Source organism: Ceratotherium simum, chromosome 28 (genome assembly GCF_057802395.1).
Source record: "Ceratotherium simum simum isolate JZ-2026a chromosome 28, ASM5780239v1, whole genome shotgun sequence".
NCBI lineage: Eukaryota > Metazoa > Chordata > Mammalia > Perissodactyla > Rhinocerotidae > Ceratotherium > Ceratotherium simum.
Window position 1 is genome coordinate 539,483 of NC_141927.1, and position 13,015 is coordinate 552,497.

At 48.1% G+C, this 13,015-nt stretch overlaps 1 protein-coding gene across 5 annotated transcripts in view; it reads right to left on the bottom strand.

The window, feature by feature from the left end:
• Positions 1 to 13,015, bottom strand: part of ERICH1 (glutamate rich 1) — a 94,299-nt gene that overhangs the window by 70,327 nt on the left and 10,957 nt on the right. For all 5 annotated transcript variants that reach the window (XR_015548779.1, XM_087418269.1, XM_087418268.1 and 2 more), the window contains exon 2: positions 10,168 to 10,314. Coding sequence is in view for 4 of the 5 variants with exons in the window: in XM_087418269.1 (XP_087274395.1) it covers positions 10,168 to 10,314 (147 nt within the window). In the remaining variant the exon portion in view is untranslated. The remainder of the gene's footprint in view (positions 1 to 10,167; positions 10,315 to 13,015) is intronic.

Below are 13,015 nucleotides of genomic sequence, written 5' to 3' on the forward strand. Positions count from 1 at the left end.
TGTTCCAGGCGCCCTCCTGCCCCGTCCTCATCCCACGGCTCATCGTTGATGGAGACTCACTGATCTAACCCACGCAAGGAGCTACAGTGTTCTCTCAAATGGACGCACCACACTATCTCTACTTCCTCACGAGGGCCACAGCGGCTTTGAAGCCAATTTTAACAAAACCAATTTTGGGTTACCAATCCAGGATCTTAAAAAAGAACAATAACCACAATCAGCCTTTAAAATGTTAAAGTAAATGTGGTCATTGATTAAGGAAGGGAGTAAAAGTTTCCCAAGGTTCCATCACTAAGATAACCACCATTAAAAATTGGTTTAATTAGATTTTTCCTTTCTGAATGTAGCGCTGTTCATTCAACGAACTTCAACTGTTAGGTGTTTAGATTCCTGACTGTCAGCTCCCATAGCAGGAGCCTGACGTCACTATGTCCTCCTGCCTCTCGGAGAATGAAAGATGCTTGGCTCTGGCTCCCAATTACACTCCCTGCGACGGTCTAGAGACCACCCATGACTGTGCAAACCCTGAGGCGACACTCGCTCATCATCCGCTCTGCCCTCAGGCCCGTGACCTCGCACCTGCTTCTCTCTGTCCCCGGTGCATCCAGACGCAAAGCTCAGCCCCTCCCTCTCCTACAAATCGTCCACTCACCGCGAGCACCTCAAGAGTTTTTGAAGGACTTTATTTTTTAGAGCAGTTTTAGATTCACTGCAAAAATTGAGGGGAAGGTACAGAGATTTCCCATATGCCACCCCCCCATACACACATGCGTAACCTCCCCCACTATCAACATCCCCGCCAGACGGTGCATTTGTCACAACCGATAAGCCTACATTGACACGTCATTATCACTCAAAGTCCATAGCTCATCTTAGGGTTCATTCTCGGTGTTGTACTTTCTGTGGGTTTGGACAAACGTATAATGACACATATCCACCATTACAATATCACACGGAGTAGTTTCAGGGTTCTAAAATCCCCTGTGCTCCTCCGGTTCATCCCTCCCCACAACTCTCAGCAACCAATGATCTATTTACTGTCTCCATAGTTTTGCCTTTTCCAGAATGTCACATAGTTGGAATCACACAGTGTGTGGCCTTTTCAGATTGGATTCTTTCACTTAGTCATATGCGTGTAAGGTTCCTCCAGGTCTTCATGGCTTGACAGCTCATTTCCTGTTAGCACTGAATAACCTTCCATTGTCTGGATGGACCACAGTTTATTTATCCATCCACCTACTGAAGGGCATCTTGGTTACTCCCAAGTTTTGGCAATTTTGAATAAAGCTGCGGAAACATGTGTGTGCAGGTTTCCGTGTGGACAGCAGCGGGTCACTCTGATGGAGGCTGGAGGGTGAAGGAGGGTCACACCATTTTCTGCACCCTCTCTCCCATCTTGGCTTCCCCGGCCCCTCCTCCTTATCGCAAACAGAGTTGTTCTCTCCCTCACGGAAGTCCTGGGCCGCCAACACCGGTGCCCTCAGAAACTCAGACAGACTTCCGTCCTGTAAGGAAAACAGCAGTCAAGAGAATGGACTTTTCTTTGAGAAGGGGTCAGAGCGTGGACGTGCTGGCGGGGGGTGCTCACGGTCTGACAGGAAGACGGTGACATGCTGTGCGCCTCCCATTTACTTCGACGGGGGACGGGGGCAGGCATCTGCTGTGGAGACGCAAGGGGTGAGACGCCCAGCAGACACCGAGCAGAGGCGACAGTGCTCTATGAGCCACACCAGGTAAAAACCCGTGTGGAGACGGGACCAGTTGGAGAACTCAGCTTGGGAGCCACCGCTACCTACATACATGGACACAGAAGCCGCGGGACCAGGTTCAACTACCTGGGACGTGGGTGTGGATAAGAGAGTCTGGGGCACCCCAACATTCAGGGGGTGTGGCTATGAGTGAATTTAACATGCGGAGGGGATTATTACATCAAAGGATACAGAAGTTTCATATTTTACTACAGGCTATAAAACCACCCTCCAGAAAGCCTGTACTAAGTCACATCTCCACCAGCAACTTACGGCACTCACCTCCCTCTATTCTTAATGACAAGACAGCAGCGTACTTTCAAAAGGCCCTTTGTCGCCGTGGTAGACAAAGAGCAGCGCCTTACACCCGTCTTTACCTGCGCATCTAACTCCTGGGGAGGGTCTCGGGGTCGTCCGCACGGGCAGCAGCAGGTTCAAGCACAGCCGCTCCACGCAGGCCTACAGGCCAGCCCAGAAACTCCCCGCACGTTCGCGCCCAATCACAATGCAGCTACAGTGAGCGTAACGGGAAACAGTCCCGGTGAATCGTTCTCAGGAAAAAACAGAAAGTATTTCCTTCCCGCCTGGGGTAATGAGCAAATGTTCCCAGAGGCCGGGCTGGACTGCAGAGTGGACACCACGCACCAGACCCCTGTTCGGAGACGCTTCTTCTCGGTATTGTGATCTTTCAAGAAATCGGATCTACATAAAAACGCGTCCAACAAATCATACTCGTTTCTCTTGCAGAGGTAAAAATCTCTGAGGAAATGTCCAAGAACACTGCCCGAAGGCGTGAGGGGCGCCCCTGGCCCTCTGCCACGGAGGCTGTGCTGCCGTCCTCCGTGGGGCAGCCTCGCCTTCTCAGGGGCCGCCTCAGAGCTGCTCCCAGCAGAGGAGGCCTGCACTCGTTCTCCTCTTTCACCTACATAAACGCCCCACAGCGCCCCACATCTCAGGGCGTGCGTGCACACACACACACCCTACATCCCCACGACCAGTTCCCATTACCCAGCTTCCAAACTGAAATCCCATCACGGCGATTTTACGTACAACGAGGAGTTTCCCTGCTTCGTGGCGGTGGAATAACATCTGCCAAACAGGATGGGCGTGTGAGCCGCTCTTATCTAAATGGTGAACACTTAACTATTTGCCGTGTCCAGAATGCTATCCTCTCCCAGACACCGGCCACCTTTAGTCCCTACTCTGTCCACTGGCTTGGCCACATCACTCCGACGCATAGCAGGAGAGCAGAGTGAGCTTTCAAAGGCGCTTGCTTTTTCATGACAATATTTCCTAAAAAGCACAAATGTTCGAACACTGAACATGTCTGCTTTTAAAGACAAAACGTAATTTATTCTTGCCGCTCCACTGAGCATTACGAGAAAGCGAGAGGCAGACCACCCTTCCCGTGGCTGTGGCCCACACTTTCCACGCGTGGACACTTGAGTCATCACAGTCTTGGTGACATACTCCTACGTTAGGAGCTTCCATTCTGGCGATGTGGCAGGTGGGATAACCCGAGCACCTTGCCCAAAAAGCATCAAGAAGTGCCAGGTTCTGTACAGCGAACATCCTTTAACTGCACAGCCGAGCTCTGGGGACAACGAGGGTGACCCCAACGAGGGAGCCACCAGTGACGGAGGAAAGAGATCCTGAGAGCAAGCACAGGGGCTAACAATGCCACATGCCACATCAGAAGATGTGAACTCTCCCCAAAGTAAGACTAAGTATGATAAAAATGCAACAAATTTTCAAGACTTTATTGTGCACAAACTGACAATCTGATTTTAAAATACATATGGAAAAGCAAGGGGCCGAGAAGAGCAGAGAAAACTCTGAGGAAGAAGAAGCCGAAAGGATCTGCCCTGAGAGATATGAACACACGTCATAAGTCAGAATAACTAAGAGTGTGGTACTGGGAGAGAGGCCAGTGGGTCAGACAGCAGAGCTCAGACACAGCCCTGCTTCCACAGGGACAGCCCCGTACCCAGGAGAGGACACACTCTTCAACAACCGGCTGAGAACACAGGGAGAAACGAAACTAGATCATTACCTCACCCCACAGACAATGATCTGAAAGGGAAAAAATACCTGAACAGGACAGGCACGCCTTTTAGAAGAAAATACAAAATATCTCTTATTAGGGTAGTAAAGATTTCTTAAACCAGCACAAATAGCACAAACCATAAACTAAAAGATCGAGAAGTCACATTATATTAAGATTAACTTCTAAACGACAGAAAACATCATTGTTTTTAAAAATGAGAAGACAATCCATAGAGAAGGTATTTGCAACAGATACGCTGGCCAAAAACTGGGATGTGGAACACAAAAAGAACTCCTAAAACCTATAAACAACTCAAGAGAAAAATGGGCAAAACAGAGTCAGTAAACCCACGAAACGCTATGCAGCGTCATTAACACTCAGTAATGCGTATTAAAGTGAGACGCAGACTCCTCACGCCTGTCAGCAGTCAAGTACTCTCTGTCACGAGGACCCGGAGAAGCGAGAACGTGTACATCACTGGAGTGAGCACAGAATCTGCTTGGGACCACTACTTACAGATAAGTTGGCGACGTAAACAGAACTGAAACACGAGTCCTCAGAGAAGCAGCACTTCCCTGGGGCACAGACTGGAGGAGCTCTGTTTACAGACCACGCCCGTGTCTTTAAGAACAAAGGAAGTATCAACACTCTTAGAACCAAAAATAGTAAAAGGGTTTCTGTAAAGTGAACAAGTATCAATAAGCTGGTTAAATAATTACCATAATTACCACGCTTTGTCCCAACCGCACAAAGAACGTTTTCTCAATCTCACCTCCAAGGACTGGCTGGTAAAGGCACCCTTCCTCATTCTGGCTGCCTTCCTCTAACCCTAAAAAGACACGGGCACATCTACAGCTCTGATGATTACCAAACTCTCTCCTCCATGAGCATCACGGCTTCAAGGGAATTCTCACAATGACCTTTACAGAAGCTTCGCAGGATCTTTGTCTGTTTGATTGTGATTTTATTGTTTTGCTTCTAGCCAAGATTTCTTTCTTTAGCTGCAAATAAATGATGAGGTTTTTCCTTGAAAATTTCTAAGGCGTATTGCTTCAAAAGACTATGTTGCTCTTTCAAGATAAAAACACGCTCAACAAACTAGGACTAGAAGGAAACTTCAACATGACAAAGGGCGCATATGAAAAACCCACAGCTAACGTATTTCCATATTTAAGACCACTGCCTAACCCGAGGTCAAAGATTTACTTGCATTCCTATACATTAGCAATGAACATTCCAAAAAGAAAGTAATTCCATTTACAATAGTATCTAAAAGAATAAAATACTTTGGAATAAACTTTCCTAAGTGTAAAATTTATAGTGAAAACTACAAAACACTGTTGAAAGAAATTAAGGATGACTTAAATGGAATGATATCCTAAATTCATGGAATGGACAGCTTAATATCGTTAAGATGACAATAATCCCCAGTGTTCTGCAAATCCAATGAAATCTGTATCAAAATTACAACTACTTTTTCTTGCAGAAATGGACAAGCAGATCCTAAAATTTATTTGAAATTGCAGGGGACCCCAAATAGCTAAAACAATCTTGAAAAAGAACAAAGTTGGAAGACTCTTACCTCCTGATTTCAAAACTCACTATAAAGCTACAGTAGTTGAAACAATGTGGTGCTGGTGAAAGGGCAGACATAGAGATCAACGGATCAGAACTGAGAGTCTGGAAACAAACCCATATATCAAAAGCCAATTGATTTTTGACAAGGGTGCCAAGTCCACTCAATGGGAAAAGGACAGTCTCTTCAACAAATGGTGCTGGGACGACTGGATATCCACAGGCAACAGAATGAATTTGGACCCTACCTCACACCATATACAAACATTAAATCAAGATGGCTCAATGACCTAAATGTAAGAGCATAAGCTATAAAACTCACAGAAGAAAAACTAGGTGTAAAATTTGTGACCTTGGATTTGGCAATAGTTTCTTAAATATGACCCCCAAAACATAGGCAACTACAGAAAAAAACTGATATAATGGACTTAATCAAAATTAAAATCTTTTGTGCTTCAAAGGACACCATGAAGGAAGTGAAAACACAACCCATGGTATGGGAGAAAATATTTGCAATTATGGATCCGACTGGGGTCTAGTATCCAGATTCTAACTCACTCTTACAACTCAACAATAGAAAGACAAACAATCCAATTTAAAAATGGGCAAAGAACTTAAATAGACATTTCTCTAAAGAAGATACACAAACATGCTAAGATGAACATCAAGAGTCATCAGGGAAATGCAGTTCAGAACTACAATGAGATACCATTTCACACCCACTAGGATGGCTATAACCAAGAAAACAGAAAATAACGGTGTTGGTGAGCATGTGGAGAAACTGGAAGCCTCGTGCACTGCTGGTGGGAAGGAAAAATGGTGCAGGAGCTGTGGAAAACAGTTTGGCAATTCCTCAGAATGTTAAACACAGAATTACCATATGATCCAGCAACTCTACTCCTAGGTATACACCCAAGAGAAGTGTGAATACATGTCCACACAAACACTTGTACACAGATGTTCACAGCAGCATTATGGATAACCGTCAAAAAGTAGAAACAACTCAAATGTCCATCAACTGAAGAATGGATAAACAAAATGAGGTCTATCCATACAATGGAATATTATTCAGCCATAAAAAGGAATGAAGTACCGATACATGTTATAACACAGATGAACCTCGAAAACACGATGCTAAGTGAGAGAAGCCAGACACAAAAGGTCACACAGAGTGTGATTACACTTACATGAAATGTGCAGAATACACAAATCTATACAGACAGAAAGTAGGGAGGGACGAATGGAGAGTGACTGCTAACGGATTTGGGGTTCCTTTTTGGGGCGATAAGAATGTTCTAGAATTAGTAGTTGTGATTGCACAACATGGTGAATATACTAAAAATCACTAAATTGTACACTTTGAAATGATCAAAATGTCAAGTTTAGGTTAAGTAAATTTTATGTAAATCTGTTGCTGCATGTTGTATGGAGTTTTCAGATAAAGGCATGTGTGAGCCTCACCTGCATCTGTGAAACAATAAAACTCCCAGAAACACCCCCTCCTCTGTTTGTTGCCTAAAGCCAGGTGAAACGGCACGTGGTCTGCTCATCACGTTCTGTTTCCCCGCTGCCCTCTCGGAGAGGCAGAGGACCTCCCGAAAGGAGAGGGAAGTGCCGAGAGCGGGTGCAGAGACACAAGGAACCAGGACTCCTGACGCCCTCCAGGGTCTGTGTGACTGCCCCTGTAACCCTACACCGATACTAAAAACTCCCTTTTAATTTAAGCCAGGGCCAAGCGGTTTTAGTTGCTCAGAACCAAAGACTCTAAACTGTCCGTGGCAAACTGAGATGTACCTACTGTTACAACTCAGACATCGGGCATCACAGAATAGAGTCTGGAGCCCGATAAATCACACACATGGGGTCAAACCACTGAGAAAGCGTGTGTGTGTGGCCGTGTCTCCTGCTCTGGCTCTCACGAGGAGGCCTCCTAGCTCCTGACCCTGAGTCCTCACGCTGTCTTCTCCGGGACGCGCCCTTAGTGGGGCCGGTCCCCCGCCACCAGGCTGGCTCTGACACCCCCAACTGGAGACTGACATCCAAGCTGTTCCATGCTCCAACTGATCAACAGAACCATAACCATCTGCCCAACAGAACCGGGCTCCGATTATGGCTCAGGCTCGTAGACGGGCGCTCGGGCTCCTCCTAGACTCGGGGCAGACCGGATGAAAACTGTCTCAATGCCCAATAAGATCCCTCATTCACTTGGATCAGGCGTCTACTCAGTAAAACAAGCTTCTGAACCTTTCAAACTAGTGGTTTTATGTGATAATCACATTGTGAAACCCACTTTACGTCAGTATTTTGAGTTGTAATTAGTCTTCATATGTAATAGCAGTACCTTACAAATGCCTGCTGAAATGAAGTGACTGAATCCAGAAGCTTCTGTGGAAAGATGTCACCCAGACGATCAGGAACAACCTTAAAGAAACCTAGTGATTTCTAAGAATCGAAATGGACTCAGCCATTTAAAATTAATAATCTTCCAACACTAACTTGCAGCAATCATCTTGACATTTTAAGCTTTTCATTTGCCATTACTACACATGGATATAACTTGTCTTAGTAAAATGTGAATCCTAATTTAAAGAATAGTCTCATAATCATATTCAGGAAGAGTAGTGCGGTCTTAGAGTGTGTATTTTTAAACTGTGAGTTTAAAAGTGGAAAGTCAATCACTTTCGGCAAGAAAGCATACATGAGACAGAGGAACTGTCCATCATCATGTGAAAGAACCCGTAATTAGTTATTTATCTGCTTGGAGGAAACTGGCCTGGAATCTGTAGATATTAATTTTGACTGAGAAATGATCATCCATGCATAAAGCTTTAATTGTCCCACCCTATTTCACCTTCCATTAGCAATATTATTGGTGAAAAATCACTGTTAAAACTGTCAAGTTAGAAGAGGGAAGAAAATGCAAACAAACACTAAAAACAAAAATTTCTAAAAAGATGAATGTTGGTTCAGCAAATTCAGAGAGAAAAGCAGGAACTCCTTGGCATGGCCTGCTTCTCACGTGGGAGAGCACGTCTCCTCCACAGCATCTGCCTTTCTTAACCTTGCTGTGCTGATCAAAACACACGTACACTCTAACAGGTGGAACGGTGCTGTCTTAGCTCGGGCGGCCGTAACAGAAGACCACAGACAGGGTGGCTGAACACCAGAGACACCTCTCAGGTCTGGAGGCTGGGCGTCCGGATCAAGGTGTGTGCAGGGCTGGTTCTCCTGAGGCCTCTCTCCTCAGTGCGCAGACACTACCTGCTCCCTGTGTCCCCACATGGTTGTCCTCTATGTGCGTCTGTGTCCTCGCCGCCTCTTCTCATAAGGAACCAGTCCTATTGGATCAGGGCCACCCTAGTGACCTCGCTATACCTTAATTACTTCTTAAAAAGCCCCATCTCCAAATCCAGTCCAATTCTGAGGTCCTGGGGGTTAGGACTTCAACGTATGAATTCTGGGGGACACAATTCAGCCCATAATAGGTATACTCTTTGAAAAGTAGAAATACATTTACCAGCAGTTATTTATTCCTTAGCGTTAGTCCACGTGGTCTTAATTTTACCCCACTGCTTTGCTGGGCTGTGCCAGAACAGCGGCAGCTAACTTAGGGTAAGGAGCATCTGCATGTGGCAGTCTCGGTGGGACATGGTGGTCTCGGTGGGACGCCACACTTGGAGCTCACGCCCTCCTGACCACTGACGGATGGCACACGAGAAGGATACAGAAGGGATCACACACATGAGGTTTGCCCCAGAGGAAGGCAGGCAGCGTAACCCGTGTCTGGAGGAAATGTTTTCCTTCTCACTTGTCTGGTATCCCCTGGCACCAGAATGGTGCCCGCGGGCATCCAGTACCTTGTAGGTCAGACAAGTTTTGCCTGGAAATTTCCTTGCCTAGGAATCTCATCACCACGAGTAACATTCTTCCCCGTGGTAAAATGTGCTCCAAGTCAACAGACACGTGGCCCGTGGGGTGGTAAGCAGCTCGGCCGGTTATCGGGCCCACCCTCTGAGACCCAGTCAAGGCAGCGTCATGAGATGCATGAACAGAGGGACTAAACCGAGTCCCATCTCTCAAGGTTGCTCAGCTGGACCAGCAGCAGAGAGACCAGTGCTTGAGAACAGATTCAAACTGAACAAAGGCCCGTGAGAGACCACCACCAGAGAGAAACAGAAATGACCCCAAGAACAGGTGCTCGGACCCCTGTGCATTTCTGCATCTACCGGGAACTAAGAGGCTCCACCCACTGGTGCCCCCAAACTCGAATGGCCTCTCCGCGTCGCCCAGTCGTGTCTCCCACATGGCGGCCCCTCACTGGGTTGCCACCACTGTGCTGCTGAGGACCCAGAGCTACTGAAGCTTCCACTGCAGACCATCCCTCGACTTCAGGATCGTGGGCAGACGTCTGCCGAAGACAAAGGACAAGGGAGACTGAAACGCAGGAGGAACACCAGGAGGCCGACCCGGGTGGACACAGCCAAACAGCGTCAGTGACGGGGACAGAGCGACAGAGGGAGAGACCGTGTTCTTGTCAGGTGAAAGACAAAGTGGCTGAGCCAGCAGTCCAGTCTCTACGACAGGAAACAGTGAATAAATGGACCAAAGACAAACAGCAGAACTCTGACCTAGTCTTCCGGCTTCTTCCCTCCTCAGGTTAAGCACAGTTTTGACACTCCAGAGCGTGTGTAGATGACCCTGCCCGCCCCCAGGAGACCCGGCAGAACTCAACCACCCACGTGGGCTCCAGCACAAACACAGGTGGTTGTGAAGAAACTCCCTGGAATCCCTCCTTACCTGTGAAAGGGGGAACGCCCTGGCCTTTCACCTGCTCATGAGCCACGTTCTCGGCTGGTTTCTCCGAGGCTGCAGGCACTGGTGCCCTCTTCTCTTGCCCATGAGAAACTTCAGGAAAAAGTCTCTTCAGCACTTTTTCAACAAACACTGCAAAGACAAAAAATTGACAAAAGAAAACAGGAGAAGGAATTACTGAAGGCAGTTTTATTTAAATCACACACGACTTTTATATAAACACATATCCTGACATTCCCACCTGAGAGCAAAGTGACAGTCCCCCAGAGGAACCCCAGCACTGTCCCCAGAGGACCCCCAGCACTGTCTGTCACAGGACCCCCCCAGCACAGTCCATCAGAAGACCCCTCCCCAGAGCACCAGCAGTCTGGGAGGCCCAGCCGTGTGCTCAGGGGAGGGGAGCCCCCTGGGAAGAGGAGGCAGGCCTGTCGTGGTGAATGTGGACTTGCGTGTTGGTGTCGGGCTGGCTGGCTTTCCCTTCTTCCCTTAATGTTCTCATCTCTGGTTGAATTCTATGTAAAGAGCACACTGTGAACCAGCTTCAGAATTGGGGGTTTGAGGCCCTGGGTACCTAGGGCGACCCTAGCTGGGCTCGGTCCACGTGGAGGTCACACGGAAGGCCTCGAGGCCGGGTGTGCGGCGGGGCAGACAGAGCAGCAGAGCAGGGTGATGGCACACCTAACAACCGTAATCTGGGAGGCAGCTCTGGTGTTCTAGATTGTTCCAACAAGCACGTGGAGACTTTCACTGTTTATTTTAGTTTACATTCTCTTTTAACTGGAGGAAGGAAGCTGTCATAGCAAATAAATATTTCCACCCTTACTTAAGTGTGAATACTGAACAGGCACGAATCTCCACACAGCATCCCAGAAAAGGCAAGGGGAAGGTTAACAACATGAATTTGTTTTAACCTTGTTAAACTTGGACACAAATCCACAAGTGGAGAGCTGCTCTGGAGTGACCAGAAGTTCTGTGGCGGCCACCAGAACGCGGGGAAAGGGGTCCAGGGCTTCCAGCCACGAGGTGGGTGGCGCGAACGCGGGCACACCTGGAGCCTGCTGTTGTCTGTCACATCAAATGTGCACAGGGAGCAGTGGCTACGGGTGACAGAGGGACGGCTCCTCGGCCCTACACGGGAACCGATCCCTAAAACACGGGCCCTCGTAATATCATCCTGTTCTTAGATGGTACAGCATTAGAAATATTCCCCTCCAACCGCTTCTAGTTGTAAAAAACACAATTTGGGTTTAAAATAACTAAAGGGCTCCCTCGATCCTGCTGGCCTCCTCAGGTCATCTATAAACCCAGCGGCTGCTCGGCCGGGGCACAGGGGGAGCACCGTGTCATCACGGATGCAGGAGCGGCTCAGGAGTGTCCGCAGTCCAGGGCTGCCAAGGAGTAAGACGGCGCCTTTCAGGGGAGGGAGGCCTCGGGCTAAAGAGAAAATGTACACGGAAATGACATTATCATTTACGACCACAGGTCCAGGCAATGAAAGGGCTCCCACCCACGTTTACTTTGTGAATATTCTACAAAATCTCCATTAGCACAGGAGCCTGCACAAAGTGTGCTTCCAGCACAATCTACGGAGGCCAGATGCTCCCAGAGCTGCTGCAGAACGGGGCCACGGGGACGCGCCTCGGAGCGCCAGCCCACCTGCTTGTGGGCAGAGAAAGCTGCTGGGCGGAACTTTTAACAAGTGTTCGGTGGTGCTCAAAGATACACTCAAACGGAAGGTTCTAAAGTCTCAAGTAAAAATTAAATTGAGGTGTGTACTTCCATTAAATGGCTGAGAGGAAAATGCTCTGTTCCAGAAGACTGGAGTGGCAAGTTCTAGGGGAAACAAAAGGCAGATAAGATAGACTTTATCTACAAACTAACAACAAACCAGAATTGTTATGAACTGGATCAAATTTTAAGATAACGTTGTAACCAGCGACCCCACTTTACAGATGCACAAAGGGAAGCCTGGGGCCTGGGCCTGCCCGGGTGACACAGCTGACACTGGTGACATCTAGTCGAGACTGTCTGTAAGCCACAGCCTCCTGCGCACATGTGTGTTTCAAGAAAGACAACACAGCAAAGGAACACAAGATACTGGACGGGGCCACGCCACGCTCAGAACCCCGTGGCTGAGCGGCAGCACAGACCGGAAGGACCTGCCACAAACACAGAACCACCCCAGGGACAGACCAGCAGGATCAGCCCCCCAGGAAGGCCCCGTCACCGGAAACACCGACGCAAATCGATCACCTGCCGACAAGGTCTACAGAGGCCGGTCCTTGAAGAACCTGGAAGAAAACGTGGTGAGGCCTAGAGCACACGGCAGTCAACTTCGCCTCCCAGCAGATTCCAGTGCCGGCAGCAGGTGACAACCTGGCAAAGACCCAAGATCTGAGCGTTCTGACTGAAGTCAACGTACCGCCCCAAATAAAAACTGCATTTACAGCCCAATTAACAGTGGTTTTCCACCCGAACTATCAAATTTAATGCTGCAGATGAAAATACTGGATACAAATGTGACACTGTCACGTCTGGCCACTTCCATAACAAAGATCCTAAAATGGAAATCAGTCGGAAACACTCTACAATCAGGTAGCATACACTCACAAATAAACCCACAGCTCATAGGTATTTCTTTGTGAAGTATCATTAGTGCAAAACAGGCAGCCTGGAAACAACCACCACTGCCTTCTGATGCTGGTCATTCCTCAGAAGAGATGGACTGTTTCTCAGTCGTGTCGCTCACAGGACCTGAAACTCAAGTCACCCTGGCAAGTCATCCAGCAAAGCCCCCCGACCCCAGGGGCCTGGGGCTCCCCGCTCACTGATT